Below are 20030 nucleotides of genomic sequence, written 5' to 3' on the forward strand. Positions count from 1 at the left end.
CTGAAAAAAAAAATTAAGTCCTTTGTTACTAGCTCACTGAATTTATTATTGATTAAGCTATTCCTTTAAAGCACAAATGCAATAGTTACATTCTGACTGATTTACTGACTTTCAACCACTATATGAAACATCTAACCAGCTGTTTTTCACTCAAAAACTAGACTTGGGAACAATAAAGTTGAAGAAATTAAAAAAAAAAAAAAAAAGACAACAAAAGAAGAGAAGAATGCTACTGCTGAACAATTCTGCACTGGGAAACTGCAGAAATAAACATTCTTTAAATGTCTTCACATGTATTTTATGACCTGGCTTTTCAAAGCACCACAGCAAAATCAACAGGGAAATCAACATACATGAAATTATCCAGGACAACAATTATATGAAACTTCCCCTTTTAGCTTTTAAGAAACATCTTCAGGATTTGAGATGTATTTCACCTGACTGCCTACTAGGCAATTCAATATATGTTTTACTTTAATAGGTGCACATTTCAATTAGGTAAGGAAAAAATGTAATTTGCAATTGAAAATTGGAATAGAGCTGCCTTAAAGAACAAACAATAGATAAGTTAGCTTATATCAGACAGCTAAGTAGTTAAAAAGTCATACCCTACTACAATGGATTTTAGATCTCCTCATGCAGGTATTCCATGAACATATTCATAGCAAAGTTTTCTAGGTAGGACACTATTAGGCAATGGTTTATATGCTAACTTTCTAGTATTCTTCTAATATGCCTATTTCACATTTAGAGAAAAGATACACAAGAGGAGTTTATGATACCAGCTATCCTACTTAAAGCACTAATTATTTTAGTGTTTATCAGCCTCATAAGAAAAAGGTGAACAAAGCCATCATGCATAAAGGATTGAGACCTGCTCTGAAAGCATGAGAACCAGACAGCAGCCTTCTAGCAGTCTTTTCTAATGTCTGCATTAAGCGAAGTAATGATATTTGCTATGATTTGGCAGCCAAATGTTCTTATGAAAGAACACCCAGACAGAAAAGCCAATCTTGACAAACCTTACAGCTGACTGCGGAAGGGCTTTCTCACAAATTATAACTCACATCAACAGATCAGATGTAAATGATGACTGACAATGGACTGTTTCCATTTGTACTCGAGATCTGCTTTCTCAATGACCTTTTAAGTTTATTTTTTGTCTGTACAGGGTTTTCTTAATTATTTTTCTCTTTATGTGAGAAATCTTTGTCTGACAAGGCAGTGGCAAATTTCCCATTACCTTTATTAGAGCCAGGAATTCACCCCATATGCACAAATTTTTTTCTACAAAATGAAGGGACTATAGCATTCATGTGACACACTGTTCACATTGTTGTAATATCCCTTTGAAGTTAAAAAAAAAGAAGAGGAGGGGGATCACACACACCTGGCTTTTATCTTTGTCATAGCTTCTAGATGGATAAATTATGGCAGTTCTCAAAATGACAAAGGTATGTGACAGCTAAAGAGTAGGTGTAAAATGCTTCTTTCGTTACGCCAATATGCAACTGTGAAAAGAAACATGACTGGCTCATGCTGAATAATAGTGCTTAATAAAACTCCACTCCACTAAAGAACAAATGCACTTCTAAAAGCATTTCTAATTCATATCGCTAAAATATCCAGAAAAATACAAATAATAAATCAAGACATACTTTTCAGAAGGCAATATGGAAAAGAAACCTGCATTCTGTGCCTAGTTCTGGTGTTTCAGATTCAAAGTTAACACTTTTGTAGTTCACCTGCATCAAACTAATATTTTAAATTAAGTTCACTTTACCTTATTGACAATTATGAAAGGTGTGGTAGAAATAAACTCTGATTGTATTAATACATTTGTTTAGTGAAAAAACTGGGACTTCATGAGTTTCCATAACCTGTCAGGCTTTATCCAAGGTAGTTCTATAGAAAGAAATGCAGATTTTTTTTCATGTAGAAAGCTCAACAGACTGTTTCCAGAGGAAAAAAGAGAAATGGAAAAATACAAACATCAGTAGAGGATCTACAGTTATCTATGGTAGATAGCTGCTTGTTAAGGCAGTAAGGACCTTGCTGTAACTTGAAAAAAAAGCCTTCTGTAAAATTCAATATGTTGAACTCCAGTGCTGCAAAAGCCCAAACCTTGAATCCATTGTAAAAGCTATCTAAACCACAAATGGCAGTACTCTTCTTTTTCTTCATATGCAGTTACTATAGACCATTCAAAGAAGCAACAGACCAGTAAAAGTACCAGGTTAACAGGGTATGTAGTCTTCCTCATCTTTCACATGCTAAAAAAAAATCTTCCAATTGATCACTGAGCCAAAAGCTGTATCAATACTGAAGCAAAAGCTATATGAAATTCACCCACACTAAGTACCTCAATCAGTATCATAGAATCATAAAATCATAGAATAATTAGGGTTGGAAAGGATCTTAAGATCATCTAGTTCCAACCCCCCTGCCATGGGCAGGGACACCTTATGATAAATCATATCACCAAAGGCCTCGTCCAGCCTGGTCTTGAACACGGCCAGGGATGGAGCATTCACAGCTTCCCTGGGCAACCCATTCCAGTGCCTCACCACTCGTGCAGTAAAAAACTTCCTCCTTATATCCAATCTAAACTTCCCCTGTTTAAGTTTTAACCCATTACCCCTTGTCCTATCACTACAGTCCCTAATGAAGAGTCCCTCCCCAGCATCCCTGTAGGCCCCCTTCAGATCCTGGAAGGCTGCTATGAGGTCTCCACGCAGCCTTCTCTTCTCCACGCTGAACAGCCCCAACTTTCTCAGCCTGTCTTCATACAGGAGGTGCTCCAGTCCCCTGATCATCCTTGTGGCCTCCTCTGGACTTGTTCCAACAGTTCCATGTCCTTTTTACGTTGAGGACACCAGAACTGCACGCAATACTCCAAGTGAGGTCTCACAAGAGCAGAGTAGAGGGGCAGGATCACCTCCTTTGACCTGCTGGTCACGCTCCTTTTGATGCAGCCCAGGATACGGTTGGCTTTCTGGGCTGTGAGCACACACTGAAGCCGGCTCATGTTCAGTTTCTCGTCGACCAACACCCCCAAGTCCTTCTCCACAGGGCTGCTCTGAATCTCTTCTCTGCCCAACCTGTAGCTGTGCCTGGGATTGCTCCCACCCAGGTGTAGGACCTTGCACTTGGCATGGTTAAACTTCATGAGGTTGGCATCAGCCCACCTCACAAGCGTGTCGAGGCCCCTCTGGATGGCATTCCTTCCCTCCAGGGTATCAACTGAACCACACAGCTTGGTGTCATCGGCAAACTGGCTGAGGGCGCACTCAATCCCACTGTCCATGTCAGTGACAAAAATGTTGAACAAGACCAGTCCCAACACTGATCCCTGAGGGACACCACTCGTTACTGGTCTCCAGCCAGACATTGAGCCATTGACCACAACTCTTTGTGTGCGGCCCCAGCCAGTTCTTTATTCACCGAGTGGTCCATCCATCAAATTGATGTCTCTCCAATTTAGAGACAAGGATGTCGTGTGGGACAGTGTCGAACGCTTTACACAAGTCCAGGTAGATGACATCAACTGCTCTACCCCTGTCCATCAGTTCTGTAGCCCCATCACAGAAGGCCACCAAATTGGTCAGGCAGGATTTCCCCTTAGTGAAGCCCTGCTGGCTGTCACCAAGCACCTTGTTGATTTTCATGTGCCTTAGCATGCCTTCCAGCAGAATCTGCTCCAAGATTTTGCCAGGCACAGAGGTGAGACTGACTGGTCTGTAATTCCCCAGGTCATCCATTTTCCCCTTGAAAATGGGGGTTATATTTCCCTTTTTCCAGTCACTGGGAACTTCACCTGACTGCCATGCTTTCTCAAATATGATGGCCAGTGGCTTAGCAACTTCATTTGCCAGCTCCTTCAGGACCCGCGGATGGATCTCATCAGGTCCCATGGACTTGTGCATGTTCAGATTTTTAAGATGGTCTTGAACCATCCTACAGTGAACCTCTCCTACAGTGGGCGCAAGGTCTTCGTTCTCACAGTCCCTGCACCTGCCTTCCAAGACTTGGGTGGTGCAGTCAGAGCCTTTGCCACTGAAGACCGAGGCAAAGAAGTCACTCAGAACCTCAGCCTTCTCCAAATCCTGTGTAGCCAATTCTCCCAAGAGCTTCCTGAGGGGGCCTACATTCTCCCTAGTCTGTTTTTTATTTGCTATGTACTTGTAGAATCCCTTCCTGTTATCCTTAATACCTCTAGCTAAGTTTAATTCTAACTGGGCCTTAGCTTTCCTAATCTGGTCCCTAAGCTTCTCGGACAACATCCCTGTACTCTTCCCATGCCACCTGTCCTTGCTTCCACTTATTATAAGCCTCTTTTTTCATTTGAATTTTCCTCAGGAGCTCCTTATCCATCCAAGGAGGTCTCCTGGCCCTCCTACTGCACTCCCTCCTGGTTGGGATGGAACACTCCTGAGCTTGTAGCAGGTGATGCTTGAATATCAACCAAGAGTCTTGGGCCCCCCTGCCCTCTAGGGCTATATCCCATGGAACCTTACTGAGCAGGTTCCTGAAGAGGCCAAAGTCTGCTTTCTTTATGTCCAGGGCAGTGAGCTTGCTGCACGCTCTTCTCACTGTCCTGAGGATCTCAAATTCGAGCATCTCATGATCGCTGCATCCAAGGCTGCCCTGGAACATCACATTTCCAACGAGCCCTTCCCTGTTGGTGAGCACGAGGTCAAGCATGGCACCTCTCCTTGTCAGCTCTTCTATTACTTGCCGAAGGAAGTTGTCTTCTACACAATCGAGGAACCTCCTGGATTGCTTGTGCCGGGCCGTACCGTCCTTCCAATAGATGTCAGGGTGGTTGAAGTCCCCCATGAGAACAAGGGCCTGTGAGTGTAAGGCTTTTCCTATCTGTCTATGGAGTGCTTCATCTGCAGGTTCTCCTTGATCAGGCGGTCTGTAACAGATCTCCACAGTAATGTCTCCCATAGCTATATTCCCTTTAACCCTGACTCACAGACTCTCTGTGGACTGCTCACCTGTCCCCAGACAGAGTTCCATACTCTCCAGCCTGTTTCATTAGGAAACATTTTTAGTATCATGAGTAATACTCCATTTCAAATTCTTAACAGTTAACAGTACAGACCAGTAAATGGAATACAGGACAAACAAAAACTAAGTCTATGTTCCTTAATGGTGCCATCAGCCACCTGGGAAACCTTGCATGTAAGCTTTATTCCTTAATTTATTGCCTCAGTTTCTTTCAGTGTATTTGTTATACCTATATTATTTAAAATACTTTGAGATGTATTCATAAACCATGCCTCATCAAATGTGTGTTTTTTTAATTGAACACCTGAAGTTTTACCTTTAGTCACAAATGAGTATTTTCTGGCAGCCTCTGAGTATAGTTTTAACTTGCATTGATTGCAAAACAGCTAGCAACCTGAAATATTAACAATTTACTCTTATGCTTCCATGGTTAAGAAGTCAATATTCAAATATGAATTTCCTCCAAATGACTACAAATTCCCATAGGTGGCCAATACTTGTTTGTTTCTAACTGATTTTTAATCTGATCTCACTCTATTTGTTTAAATTAGAAGTAATTTCCTGTAAATTCAAGATCTGACTGTTCAGCTTGAGATTTGAAAATCACTTCCTTTTTCCCTGACTTATCTATTCTACTATCACTAATTTTGCTGGCTAAATTCTGCCCAACTAAACCCTAACAATTCAAAAAAAGGGATTGGAAAAGTGTAAGTGAAATTTGGTCCCAAAGTCTTCTAATGAAATCTGTCTCGTGAAAGCTCCTCAAAGCAAAGATTCATTTACAATGACGAATTTTAAGAAAACTTTCCAAGGTAGGAGGTAGACATGTATGTAAAGAAGCACCTTCATACCTTCCTTCTCTTTCCAGTCTGTAGCACAACGTAGTCTGTAAGTAAAATGTATAAGGCTATTATCGAACACTTGTAATGAGAGGTAAGTAGTATAAATCTGGTTTATTAGCAATCAAGCAAAATAATTCTATTTACACTTACCTCAAGCAGAACTTTTGTAACTGACCAGATCTATTAGTAACAGGCTTGCATGCTATTCAGAATGATCTATGGAGAGTGACAAACAGCAACAGCTAGCACTGGTTACAAACAGGTAAATACAACAAGAGCAAATTAAGGAACTTGCCAGAAATACAAGCTTGATGAAGACCTCAAGGTGGGTTTTGAAACAAAGCGTTACAGCCCATGGATAAGGTACAAATGTAACAAATTCTGTGGAGATACAGTTTGCACAGAATTTAGCCATTCATAGGTTGAATATGAACATAGGTACATAGTCATATTTTTAGAACATGATTACTTTTTTGATAGTTCACACATAGGAAAACAGCTTTTATTTGTGAAAACTCAAAATTAAAAGAAAAAAATCAAAACCACAAAACCTTTTTAAAAAATGCCTAAATTGGAAAAGCTACACCAATACAAATTTCAATTATACTGCTTTTATATTACTAGGTTAAACCTCCTATATTCATCTTACACTGAAGACAGCTACACAAATAGGGTCAGACATTTTATTGCAATTTCACTTTGCAGAATTTCAATCTAAATCATTGTTTTTGTCATTGATTATAATTTATGTAATATAAAGTGTTTAAATACATAAGTTAGTAAAATATTAGACGAGCTATAAGTCAATGTAAAAGTTAAAAATGAACTATATGTGGAATGTTATATTGGACAGTCATGCGCTGAAATACTAACATCTATTATAATGAGGTTATTGATGTAGAGTTGACATATGACTTGATTTGCAGATGCCCTACTGCCTAACCTTTTGCAACTATATCTCAGTGTAAACCTGTGGTAATTATTGCTGGGTAGGGAGAGTTTGTTTAACTGAACTATTTCTTTTGATGCGTGTTGAATGTGATTGCCCCCTGGAGACTACAGGAGTCCCACATGTTTGAGTTATTACATAAATATTGAGAGTGAGGAAAAAAATAAAAGGTGTATCACACTACATTTTTCCTGTTTCCTATTGTTGCAGTTTTGTTTTTTTCCAAAAGAATCTTTTTATTCCTTCCAGTGCCCTGACATATATGCCCTTTTTGACTAACAAAGGCATTTAACAGAAATAACTGATTTATTCTAAACATAAAATACATGCTAATGAGGCAGTTCACTAATTTCTAAATAATTATAATAGAACATTCAAATTTAAGTTTGTTTGCAATCAAGAAGTCCAGGTCTTACTCTTGTGTAACTGAGGTCAGTGAATTATCATTACTTAGCACGGGAAAACATTACGTATTTGACTTCACCGTAGAAACTGAGAAAGATGAGAAATTCAGTATTCAGATTTTCTGATATGGGATGCTCTAGAAGTACTTATAATAGTACAAAGGTTAAATTGTCAGTCATATATAATGTTCTATAATACTGCTTACTTGGTTAAAAATCAAAAGTAATAAATTTGGATAGTTCTAATAATAAAATTCATGTTAGGTTATACATACTCATGTAACAATTCTCTAGACAAAAGAAAGGACATGACAACAGTTGTACCGATAATTTTCTACTGGCTAAGCTTTTTTTATACAAACGATGGTTAGACCAACACAGCACAGAACACTGAGTCCCTTCTTGTCAACATACTAACAATGACAAAGAAAAAAAGATTTAAGAGACTGAGTCTAGTAGAAACTGACCCCCAAGTGAGATTTTCACAGATTATCTATAGGGACATTTTATAACAAAAGTAGTTTTGGCTTCTGGGGATTACACTGCACAATGAAAACAAATGTCAAATCCCCAAAGAAAAAAACCACTTCTGGTATTGATCCTCAGACCTAGCAATCAACCTTCCTGCCCTCTGTAGACTCTCAGATACTTTTCTTCATCTGAAACCTTTTAGAAACATTTTCTTCAACATAATCTTAAACTACTGGCTGAAGTTCAACACACGTTTCAGCAACACATATGGAATTTATCCACAACTTATGGAACTTCCACAGGCCAAGGAAGGAAAATTCCTAAACGTCCATCCATGTTTACAATCTGAATTTATATTTATATTATGTGAGAAATCTGAAGATACATACACTAGCTGTGTCTTCAACAGTCCCATGCCTGCTTAAATTTATTAGTCTGATTTTTGCATGCACTTCTAATCTGGTAATAATTTATTAATACAATGCACGATACTGTCACCACTTATGTTTTTTCTATTGCCCACTGCCTGAGTCTTCACCCAAGGATTTATTTTGTTTTATTGGTTATCAATGCATCACAGAAAAGACAGTTTTGTTAAGTCCTACTTTTTAAAAATGTCTATTAAAAATCTATGTTCAGCCACATGAAAATGACAGCTTTAAGTAAATGCTGTTCCTGCCTTTTTCTTAGAGAATCACAAGAGACAAAAATGTTCCCTGAGCTGTGGGAAATTTATAATAAGCTATACATTTTGCTGAAGGCTGGACATTTTTGAGGTTGGAGTTACTAGTTACACTCTACCTTGGCAAAATCCAGCTATAATTAGAGAAGCAGAGAAAAAATAAAGTACCTATGAACATATCACTAATGCTCATACAGTCTTAATCTATTGTGCTAGGTTTTCTCCATTTGCTGGTACATAACTCTTGCTTTATAAGGGTAAACCTATTTGATATGTACATGAATACTAATTATCTTACAAACTGACCAAACTTCAGTTGAAGCACTCAAAGACGGAACTTTACAAGTCCCAAAGGAACCTACAGTTTAAAAACAGAAGCATACAAAAACATGTTTGAACAAGAACAAACTGAAGAGCATTCTGTAGGTGTATTACAGAAAACTAGCATAAAATATTGACTTTTCCATTTCTTTGTATGTTGGTTCATTAATGTAATACACTATAAATGGAGAACTTAGCAAAGAGAATTTAAAAGTTGCTCACTTGCACTTGGAATCAATTCACTTATTATAAAGTATTTGCAACAGCTTTAACAAATATACCTAGTCATAAAAATTACCATTTTGTAGGAAACACTGGAAATAAGGTTGTTGAAAATATCTTTGCATGGGCTACAATCATAAATAGGGTATCTACAGCACAAGACAATTACAGTCCTCAATCTTAAATGTCAGGTGCATCATTAAGCTTCTGCTTTAACTACAAAACTTCTGGTAAAACAAGTTTACACTACAACCATAATAAAGATAAGGTTATCTTCTGTATTCTCCACAAACATGTCCATGGGAGTCTTAAAAAGAGAACTTCATTGTAGGTGTAGCTTATACCATCTTCTGAATTTGTCACTGAGCTACTTCCGAATCCCTGTGATTCTTTCTTAACTCACACGAAGAGTGAAAGACTTCTTGCAGCTGACTGTTACACAGACTTGCAAAAAGCTCAACTTTTGTTTCAAAATACTTGTACCCAATAGCAGAAACTTAACAAGAGGTTAAGATGCACTGCAGGGCATATCTTATCCTTTCTCTTGCCTCTGAACACATTTCCAAAAGTTTATCTCCATGATGCTACATCTGTGTATTTTCATTGCTCATAATATTAAGAAAGGAAAATCAAGAGTGGTCACCTACTTCCCCTTACTCTTTGCCCACAGCTGAATGAGAAAGGAGCAATTCTCCTTATCAGAGCTAGACCACAGTGTTTGTTCCACCACACATTGTAGAAATCAGAAGGGAATGGTGTAAAAGGCAAAGTCCAATCTTATCTCCATCTTTCCCTGCAAAATGACAGAAACTAAAAAAGACAGAAACATAAAAAATCTCCTAAACACTCAGCATTAAAGCCTTCCTATATAGAGAGGTATAGGTTCACCTTCGGATGCATGCTTAAAATAAAATTCATTTTTAATACAATAACTCATGATTTTAACTTCTTAAAAGGTTGTGTTTTCTCACTGCATACGCATTTCAGCACTAATAAATACAAAGCTGTGTGTTTATGCAATGAATTCTCTCCTGCCTTATGTCAGCTACATACACTAATGCCTGTCTGCATAACAGGCACCATTGTTTCCTCTGTATCTGAACTGATTACACTGCTCTGTTCACTTTTATTTGCAAGACTTCAGCTCATTCCCTAGCTTCCCCTTTTTATTAATATTATAGTTTCAAAGTTTTTGAGACAATGCAGTAGAAAATACACTGCATTAATAGAAAAATCATAGTTAATTCATTTCAGGTATACCCCTTGTTTAGGCAATGCTTCTATTTTATTTTAAGAGATGCTGAAATAACATATGGCAATGTGTAATGTCTTCAGTGTATTTTGTATTTCTGGAACTATTATGGAGATTAAAATTATATGCTGAAGCACAGAGTGAAAAATAAAGAAACAAATGAATTTTCAGGATTCAGGATGACTACCTGTGAAATCTCTGAAGAGCTATTTTTAGGGAGTAAGGCATTACAGATATTCACATGGCAAGAATCAGACAGCAATAATATTAACTACCCAGTTTTTCTATCTCCTTTCCTAGGACTTTCTCCTGATCATGTTTCATTCACTACCTAAGAGGAAATTTCCAGCCAGTACAAACCAACTGAAAAGCTAGAATTCTTGCCGTGCCTCATGTATGTCCAGTGACAAGCCAAGGCTAACATGTTGGACTCTGTTTAAAAAGAGACATACTTACACCTGGAAAATGTATGTGTTGTACACAATTTGTTTCACAGGCTTAGAGCACTGATCAAGCTGCCTATATATAATATTTGAAATCAATGAGAACTACACACTGCCTCCCTCAAAAACTGTTTTAGTGAAATATCTCTTTTCAGCATCTGGATTTCTACCCAAAGAAAACCCAAGCCACCTAGAAGAGAACTGGGACAAACAACCCAAGCACTTAAAACATTAGGAGAGTCAAAAACTTTTCCAGCAGATAAAACAGAGGAAAAGGTGGAAACACCTGGAAGTTGTGTAGGTCAGAGCAGATTAGGGTACTAAACATTTTGTTTTAAGGCTCATTCCTGAGTGTCACTTGTGACATGCATGCACTGGACAGTTTGCATAAAGTTTCTACAGAGAAGTGTTTCTGGACTTAGTACAGATGTGATTCCATAAGGTTTGATTCACCTATTAAATCCCTAATTTACATTTATGAAAGCTATAATCAGACAAAAGTGTACATTTGATTTGCTTTGAGGCTATGTGATGAGACATATGGGAATATTATTACATACATGTTTGTGGTTTTTTTACTCTAGAGAAAAGAAAGGACTTTGTTGTGATTACAGCAGGTTTGAAAATCAGGATCAAAACCAAACCCACTCAAGTTTTCAATGTTACGCAAATGTTTTCCTTCTCAGCTCTGTTGAGGTAACAGTGTTACTGGAACAAACACGTTCCATACAAGAACCAAGTAAAATGCATCTCGGGAAATAAACATCTCGTATCATTTCAATATCCGGCAAAGAGATTTGAGGAATGATGTACAACTTTATAACCTGTCTAACTCTTAGCTCAGCATTTCTCAAAAAGGCTTATCTTTTTAAGACAGCTGAAAAAAAGGAAGAAAAAAATGAAGTCATGTTAGAGACACCATTCTCAAAAAATTTCATGATAAAGTGTTCAAGGGCCAGCTCTCCTGCTGTGATGCCTTATGTAATATATGACCATCATGTCTGGCAAGATTTGCACAGGTCTGCCCTTGATTTGTGGAAGTAAAAAAGCAGAAAACCTCACAACTATTCTTCAGTCCCAAGAATTAATCTGAAGTCTGGCTCCCTGATGTTTCCAATTTTACAGAGATCCAAATAACCCCCCAAAACCACACCTGAAGCATCACTCACAATTACAGCTGATAGTTCAGGGAGACAAAAGTGAATTCCCTCCCTAGGCATCCCAGGGCACTCTCCATCACAGCAGCAGCCCTGGAGTGCTGTGAAATGGGGCCATCAGAGACCCAAACTTGACCTGCAAGCACTGACGGTAGGATGTGAGCCAATTTTGAGAGGCTTTTATCTGAAAAGATAGTGAAAAGTGTCACAAATATACACAATGCTACAAGCCCTAGGAACTATTTCATACTACTGAAGCTTCAAAGAACCTACAGATTTCTGAAGTTCTTCAAACCTAACAGAAAACAAATGGACAGCTCAACGGGAAGAGCTTCAGTCCCTGCTTGAACTGCACAAAACGGATGGCACTTCAACTGATTGCTTCAGCTTGCCCTGAATGGCCCATGGACAATTATACTAGTTTTCTTACTACATCTTTTCCAGCACTTGAGACTTGGCTGGAGTGAATGTAATTTGACTAGTATAATTGCTCGTGAATTCTCAGCCGAGCTTATCACAGCTAGCCAACAAATATAATCATTACATCAGGCCAGAGAATTTTAGGATATACTTTACCCTAACAGCTCAATACATCATTCACAAATGTAACAAGTACACCATAGACATAAGCACTATGTGTTACAGATGCCTATACATATTGGATGCTTCTACTAAACACAGTAGAAGGTATTATAAACAGTAACAAGAAAAGTTGGTCAGATCCCTATGGTTTACTAAATTCTGAATTCAATATTTATTGAAATACTAATTAATTTTATTTTTAATTAGCAAATGCATACGTACTCTCAGAAACTTGTTTCCAAAGTAGATCATGTGTCTCGTATCATGTCTCCCCACAAATCCTGCCTCACTTAAATCCTTCGATCACTACAGTCACAACATTTTAATAACTCTATATATTATTTATAAACAGAAATTTAATATCAAGACTGAACAAATATTCTACTCTGTCAGATTATTCATCTAGTCAACTCTTACATCCCAATTTGAATTCTGTGTATAGTCACATCGTGAGAAGAACTTCAGTTTCTGTTTTGCTTCTTGAGGAAGGTATTGTACTCTTGGGTTGGTAGGAAAGAAAATAAATTTGCCTGTTACATACTGCATTATATGTATCCTCTTGAACACATGCCTAAATAAATTCAAATCTAGAACACTCACAAATGTAGCTGCATACTCAGGCTTGCATACTCACACCTACAGGTGTGTTCTGTTCCTGCAGCCAGGCATTTGTGGCTAAATATTACAGCAGTAAACAACTTTCTTATGCCAAATACATGAAACAGTTTTATGTGACCATGTACAAAAGCCTCAAATCAAAAGCACCCTGAAAGAGGAAGCCATAGAAACCAATCAAAATTACAACTGCATCCACGGTGCTCTTGATCAAAATTTCTACGAGGAAAAACTTGCATTTTCTGGGAAGAAACTCCAGGGAGAGCGAGGGGTATTTTAAACAACTCTCGGGAAAAATTTCCCTTTGTATACCAAGGTTAATTGACTGGAGCTTTAGAGTTTGGTTGGCTTTTTACCAGTCAACCACCTACTTCTCAGTCATATATGAACAAGACCTGATGCTCTCACACAGTATTTGTAACTACTCTACACATATAAAACAAACAAAACCTAACAGTGAAAAACTGAATCAAAATACTCCCCTATCAACAGAATAAATGCACATCAGAGTCATGTTACCTCCACTACTCAATGTCAACCTATTTATATAAAGATTCACTGTGGCATTTTTGGAGAACAAATAAAAGCTCCCAGCATCTTGCAATGATAGGGAAACCTCAAGCTCCCAACATGTGAGGCAGGGACATGTTTCCATTAGATGCAGTATCATGAGATTTTACTGGAAGAATTAATTTTGTGACTAATTTTCAAAAGCAAACCCTAGGAACTTCCACAGAGAATAACGATTCCTTAATATCAAAAGAACTTCTTAAAAAAAAACATAAAAACAAATGCTACCACTACCCCATCTTCCTTAATCTTATGAAAGAAACAATCATACATTGTCATCACTGTCAAATAAGCCATTTTCATTTAGGGGGATTTGCTTCCTCTGTGATCCATGCAGTGACAGCCAGTCCAAGTCACTAAAAAAGCAAACTGCAATGACAGAAACACACCCAGCCCTGCATGAACACAATGGTCAATAGTAAGAAATGTTCCAAATGGCGTGGGAATAAATAAGCCAAAGAAATAAGGAAACATTTTAGACATAGGAAATACAACAACTAATTATGGCAGGAAACTGAAGAGAGCAGCAGATTCCCTATTTTGACTATGCCAGAGACATCAGGATTAGCTGTACCAGCATGCCAGCCACACAGACAACCAGTACTCATTTCCTCCTCTTGTTCATGTAGCTACTGAAGGAAGAGCTAGGGAATGCAAAGCACCTACTAATAGGCAGAATCAGCTGGGATCCTCTCTTTCACTTTCCCAGCAGCTCAGCAAGCATAGGATGGGCCACAGCACCAACACATACATATATACATTACTGACAGTAGCATTTTGAAGTACACAATATTTAAATATTAATATTTTCAGGAATAATAACAGAGAAGTAACATTTTTTACCCAACTGGTTTTCATAAACCGTTCTTAGTATGTAAATGCTTTATAGCAAATGAAAAGCACAGAAGAGCTATGCACCAGACAAGGTTTTCTCTTTCTAAATCCAGGCTGTTCAGCCATGCTGCTTCCATTTGGTGGACCCAGTTTCATCACATAACTTGAAAGCTTCTAGTATAGCAGTTACATCAAAGATGCTAGGAATGACTTCTGTTCTCTAGCGATCACACCACTCTGATAGAGCTTTATCTTTTCAGCATTATTTTGGAAATCAAATTCATTTACTTTACTGAGGCACATTAATTGTATGTAGCTGCTCAACACTGAATTTCATTTTGATATGTCATATTATCAGACCAAATACTTCGTACGGTTTCATGACTATATCTAGTGCAGTGGAATGCATGGTGATGCAATCAGTATGTAAAGACCAGGGTGATAAAGTATACATAACACTATACAGATGCATAAATAATGTATCATTTCCTAAATTTGATTCTGAAATACTGTTTCACCACCAAAGGCCTGAAGACAGGTGTTGGGCTGATCTCTCCATTTTGCATATAGGAACACATGACAAATACAGTAGCATATGAAGCATGTGAGGGTCAAATTTCATCTACGGGAAATTATCCAGAAACCCATTAGATTAACCAGATCAAAGCCAATTCACGCTGTAAATTAGACTTGCCTAGGAACACTGGCTATGGAGGCATTGATGATGTTTACAGAAATCTATACTTCACGGGTTTTTCATGGTCAGATCTTGGAGAATAATTTAGAAGCCAAGCATCAAACTTGGTTTGTGGCCTTTAATACCAATGCCCTAGACCACAGTGTATCATTTAACCAGATCAGCTAATTATTTTTTAAATCTCAATGCCTGAACTTAAAAACTTGCAAACTGTAAAAATTCTCCTGGAATAAGTATCAAAGCCTATCTTAAAAAGAAAAAGAGATATAGGGAAATCTTTTTCTTTTTCCAACTGTAAATAAAGTGCTGACGTAGGAGCTGCGCAGTAATGATTGTAAGAGATCTGTCAAATGAGACAGCTATAGCTGTCCCAAGTACTCTTCTATGCTACATCTAAGTACATAAGATAAAAGTGATCTTTGGTAAGGATTCTAAATTTACCATTAATTACCCTGTTAGGCAATCTATGCTCACCCTTTGAACCCACTACACATGCACATAGAGAGCCTTAAGATCAAATCACACTCCTTAAATGATCTGAGTATGCAACCAGATGATGGTATCCCTGCTGATATAGAATTTCACTTCCAGGCAGTGGAATTTAAATTTGAGAGCTACATCTAGAAGAAACACAGAACAGGAAGGGGCTTATGGTTCTCAAATGTTGTTGCATTCAGTCTCCACACTGGAAAATATGGTGGAATTTGTTATACAATTGAATGCGCTTGAAAAACTGGTTTCTATTTTATAGGGATAATCACCTAGATGTCAACCTCTGACCAATAAGAAAAAAATAAATAAAACAAAATCACAGGACACTGTTATGTGATACTCAGACATGCTGAAATTCTTAACCGTATTACATTACCTCACTATGGCTTGTACATATAATGCTGTGAAAAGCATAGAAATAGAATCCCGAAAGGATAATTATCCTTCTGTTTTCTGACTCTTCTCAAAAGAAGCCATAATGACTTACTTGCTTCTAAATAAGCAAAACACAATCCTTATGAGAAGGCTTCAAATCCTATTGTTTTTTCTCCTCACCATTAAGTAGCAAAAATTTCACAGATGCAACTGAAGTCAGCAGAGAATCCCCCAGCAGGAAAGGAGAGAGCCATCAGCTCTTTGTGGGAAGAGATTCATTACACATTCTAGAAGGCACACAGTGAAACAGAAGTGAACTCTGACGGTTTTAAAACCCAACTGAAAAATAAACTCACTTGTAAATGTTGAGCATTGTCAGTCATATTGTCCTCTCGCCTACGAACTTCTTCCAACAACTGTGCATTCTTCTTTTTTTCCATTTGCTGATTGTGCTTCAGATTGGCAACCTTCTTGTTCTGGTCCTTCATATGTCTAAGAATTGCATACACATATGCATTAGTGTTAATGACTACAATCACTTCTTTCTCTCTACAAATTAACTTGTGACTATAACACAAGACTGATTCTTCAACAGATACAAGTATTCCTACTATCAGATGTAAACAATATAACTTCATCTTGTTTTCAAGACACCATATGAAGAAAGCTATAATACCAGCAGATTATACAATAATAAAGCAGTTATTCAGGCCTTCAGGATTTTTTCTTTTTTACCATTTGCTCACAAATACTCATACATGTTTTAAGCACTATGAAGAAAATTTTTTGTTGTCACAGAAAGAGATTATCCAACAATCCTTACACACTCGGTGAGTTCGGGACAATTTTACTGGGTGCTCTAAGCAGCATTAATTTCAAAGGAAGCAGAAGGTGAAGGTGATGACTAATGTATGTTGTGAAATTCTGGTTTTGAAAACCTGGACTATAAATACATCTTTTCCGAGGAATAAAATGAGATGGAGTAGAAGGTCAGGTCATAAATACACCATGAAGAATAAATGACGCCTTTACAGATAGCTTTGCACATAACAAAACCATTACATTTCTAGTTTTTTTAATAATGAGACTTCTTTCTTTCTAAAAAATGTTATCAACAAATAGATTTCTGAGCAACTTCCACATTTACTTCTGTTAAGGCTGTACTCCAGTAAAAAAAAATAAAAAAAAAATTAAATTTTTATTGTTTCAATGTTTAATTATCTTTTACTGTGGACGTTATTCATTAAGTTACCAGAAGCTTTCCTGATTCTGATACTTAGCATGCATCCTTTTAAGAAAGAAGGCAAAATAATTTTGCCTGGCAGGAACCGAAAAAACATCCTTGCTTTCTACCTGCTTGGATTCTTAAATATTATTTTCCTGACTTTCTCTGACTTTGAGGAATTTGCTGCCTTTTATCTACATAAAAATAAAGTCACGTGCAAATTCCTAATGAGCTTTACTCACTAATCCTATTCTGGCAAATGAAGAGAATATTATTTAATTCCCAAAAGGATCACTGAAAATGTCTCTGTTCCTTCCACATTACAATTTTCAGTGAAAAAAAAAAAACAAAACAAAAATTGCAGAATACTTCTCCTGCACTGATTTTATTATGCGAAAGAAACTACGACATGTTATATTTACTTCCATGGCTGGTTTCTTTGTCCTGTCACTGGGGCTTTTTTCACTACTTATTTATACTGAAAAATAAAAATTAAGCTATAGTCAATAATTGTTACCATGTAATTGAAAATTCTTAGATGACACTTCATTAAAAGTTTATAAGTACGGTATGGAACAGAAAAGCTAATCTATTATCAGTAAAACAGTAACTACAACTTGCCTAGAACTAATTCAAATGAAAATCCCTGCTTTTTTAAAGAGTCTACATCAAGCTAATAAACAATATTTTTTAAAGACAAGTATGAATTACTTGTCAAATCCCCAAATTAAAGTATAAATAGCACGTTACACAATGGTCAGAGGAAACTTGCCTACATGAGACCTACCTCAATAGACCTGGGAGTATAGCACAGATCACGAGTACTTTATCACAGAGTTTTAAGAATGGTTAAGTATCTTCAAGACTTTTAGAGTGATGCCCTGTGTCTTTCTCAATCAAGTATTCAAATACATATTAGATGCTCTGTGCAACTCCAGGTGAAAATCAGTTCTCTTCCATGTGACATGGGTCCATGTAACAATTATAAACATTGACCTAATCAGCATATAACCAAAATGAGTATCAGAAAAAATTACTTTCAAAACATCATATAGAAATGTGGTATTTGGCAGAAATTTTGGTGGTGTAATATGACTTTGTGCTGTTAAAATATAAAATGGTTTCCAACCTAATGCTGAGTAAATGATAGATTAATTTATATTTAATCTCTGTAAGAAGTTCAATTTTATGCCAACGCTAACTGCTTCTTTCATCACCCTTCCCTCTCACAACTTCCCATTTCAGTTTCTATCTAATGCCACACTGAAAAGTAGGGCATGGTAAAGCTGCAAAGGAAAACATCTGGTGCCTGTGATATGCAAAATCTTGACGAGAAGGAAATAAAAGAAAGCTGTATCCTAGCCTCTCTCTCTTCCACAACTGACTACATGCCTATGGAAATGAAAAGAAAATGCTACAGTTAAAAATCCTTAGTAGGGTTTTTTTAGGCCTTCTTTAAAGGTACAGGAGGAGCTCTTGAGAGAAATAAATACAAGACTACATTCCCCACTCTTTTTTTTTAAACAGCAAATATACCAATTATACATCAACATAGTCCATAATCCAGTGTATTTTTTCTAGTATGTTTGCTCTGGTATTTTTTCACACGGCTCTGCTTCTGAAATACTTCTGAATAAAATAGAAGATCAGACTAACTAAAAATTATGCACAAGAAATAGAATAATATTTGAGAACAGTACAGAATTGTCACAAAATATCATATTACCATATAAGGTACAAAATATCCACAGAGTTTATTAGCTATGCTGGTGCACATAGTTGAGTCTACACTACTCTTTATCACGAGGAATTAGTTTACTGTGTTCTGCTACACTTTTTCAACTTAAAGCTGTAAGACCACAAAGTTCATTAGACAGAATAAAATAAAATATTACTGTTAAAGATGTACACCTTCAAAATGTGAAATGTATGCTGCGGGGGGTCTGGGCAGTAGAACTGATCTTACCATCACACACTAATCATATTCAGGTACTAAAACATATGCAGAAGTATGCTTTGCTTGATAGTCTAACTGCCCCAAAGCACTCAGATGAAATCCGCAGCTGATTTTCCACATTGTTACAGCTCATTTTGAAGCTTGCTATATATTCTTTTACAGTGACCTTAAAGAAATGATGTTCTGAGCAATGCCTACATCTGTTTCCCTCAGCATCCAACAACTTTTCCAGTAAAATGGCTTAGACAGCCAACACAGGAATCAGTAAACTGTAGAAGCTCTACTTTCTAATACTGCTGAAGAACCATCAAACTATAACTGCTAAATCTTTAGGTATATAAGAATATCACAGATCCAAACAGGGCAGATGAAGGGAAAAAGACAAAAAATTCTTATAGAGCCTTACAGCTTTGTCTTTTATGAAGTCTGAACCAAAGAACCTAGAGACCCTATTTTTTGCTCTATTTTATTTATTTTTTTTTAGTTGAAACGTTTTTGAAAGAAACAGACAGCAGTATCCTGGATACTGATACCCAGCTCCTTGATTAACAAAAAGACAAATATCAAAACAGTAGCAGCACTTAGTACTTGCTGTTATTAATATTTCTAATTGTAATGACTAGCTTTACTTCATTTGTGGCTTTTTCTTGTTCATCTGGAACAGCGTACAAATTGATCTCATAGTTCTAACTCCCTTTGATTCCTTCAGTCCAACTTTCTAGAATAAATATTATCATTTAGTTTCTGCATATATGTATCTTTCAGATTTTACAGTAGTGTGTAACCGTTGTCTGAACTCCAATGCTTTCATCTCTGATAGCTATAGAAAAATCACACTATTTCATTAAATTCCCAGGTTTAATTAGCCACCTGGTTACCTTGGCCAAAAAGCTGGTAATGTCAGCCAAAAATAAGTGTTACATG

The 20030-nt window shown here is 37.0% G+C and overlaps 1 protein-coding gene across 5 annotated transcripts in view; it reads right to left on the reverse strand.

Annotated features, from left to right (window-relative positions):
- ERC2 (ELKS/RAB6-interacting/CAST family member 2) overlaps positions 1-20030 on the reverse strand; it is a 501303-nt gene that overhangs the window by 256306 nt on the left and 224967 nt on the right. For all 5 annotated transcript variants that reach the window (XR_009743832.1, XR_009743831.1, XR_009743829.1 and 2 more), the window contains one exon: positions 16281-16416. Coding sequence is in view for 1 of the 5 variants with exons in the window: in XM_061455881.1 (XP_061311865.1) it covers positions 16281-16416 (136 nt within the window). In the remaining 4 variants the exon portion in view is untranslated. The remainder of the gene's footprint in view (positions 1-16280; positions 16417-20030) is intronic.

Source organism: Pezoporus flaviventris, unplaced genomic scaffold (assembly GCF_033815535.1).
Source record: "Pezoporus flaviventris isolate CSIRO_AGI_PZ_B2104156 unplaced genomic scaffold, CSIRO_AGI_Pfla_v1 ptg000021l, whole genome shotgun sequence".
NCBI lineage: Eukaryota > Metazoa > Chordata > Aves > Psittaciformes > Psittacidae > Pezoporus > Pezoporus flaviventris.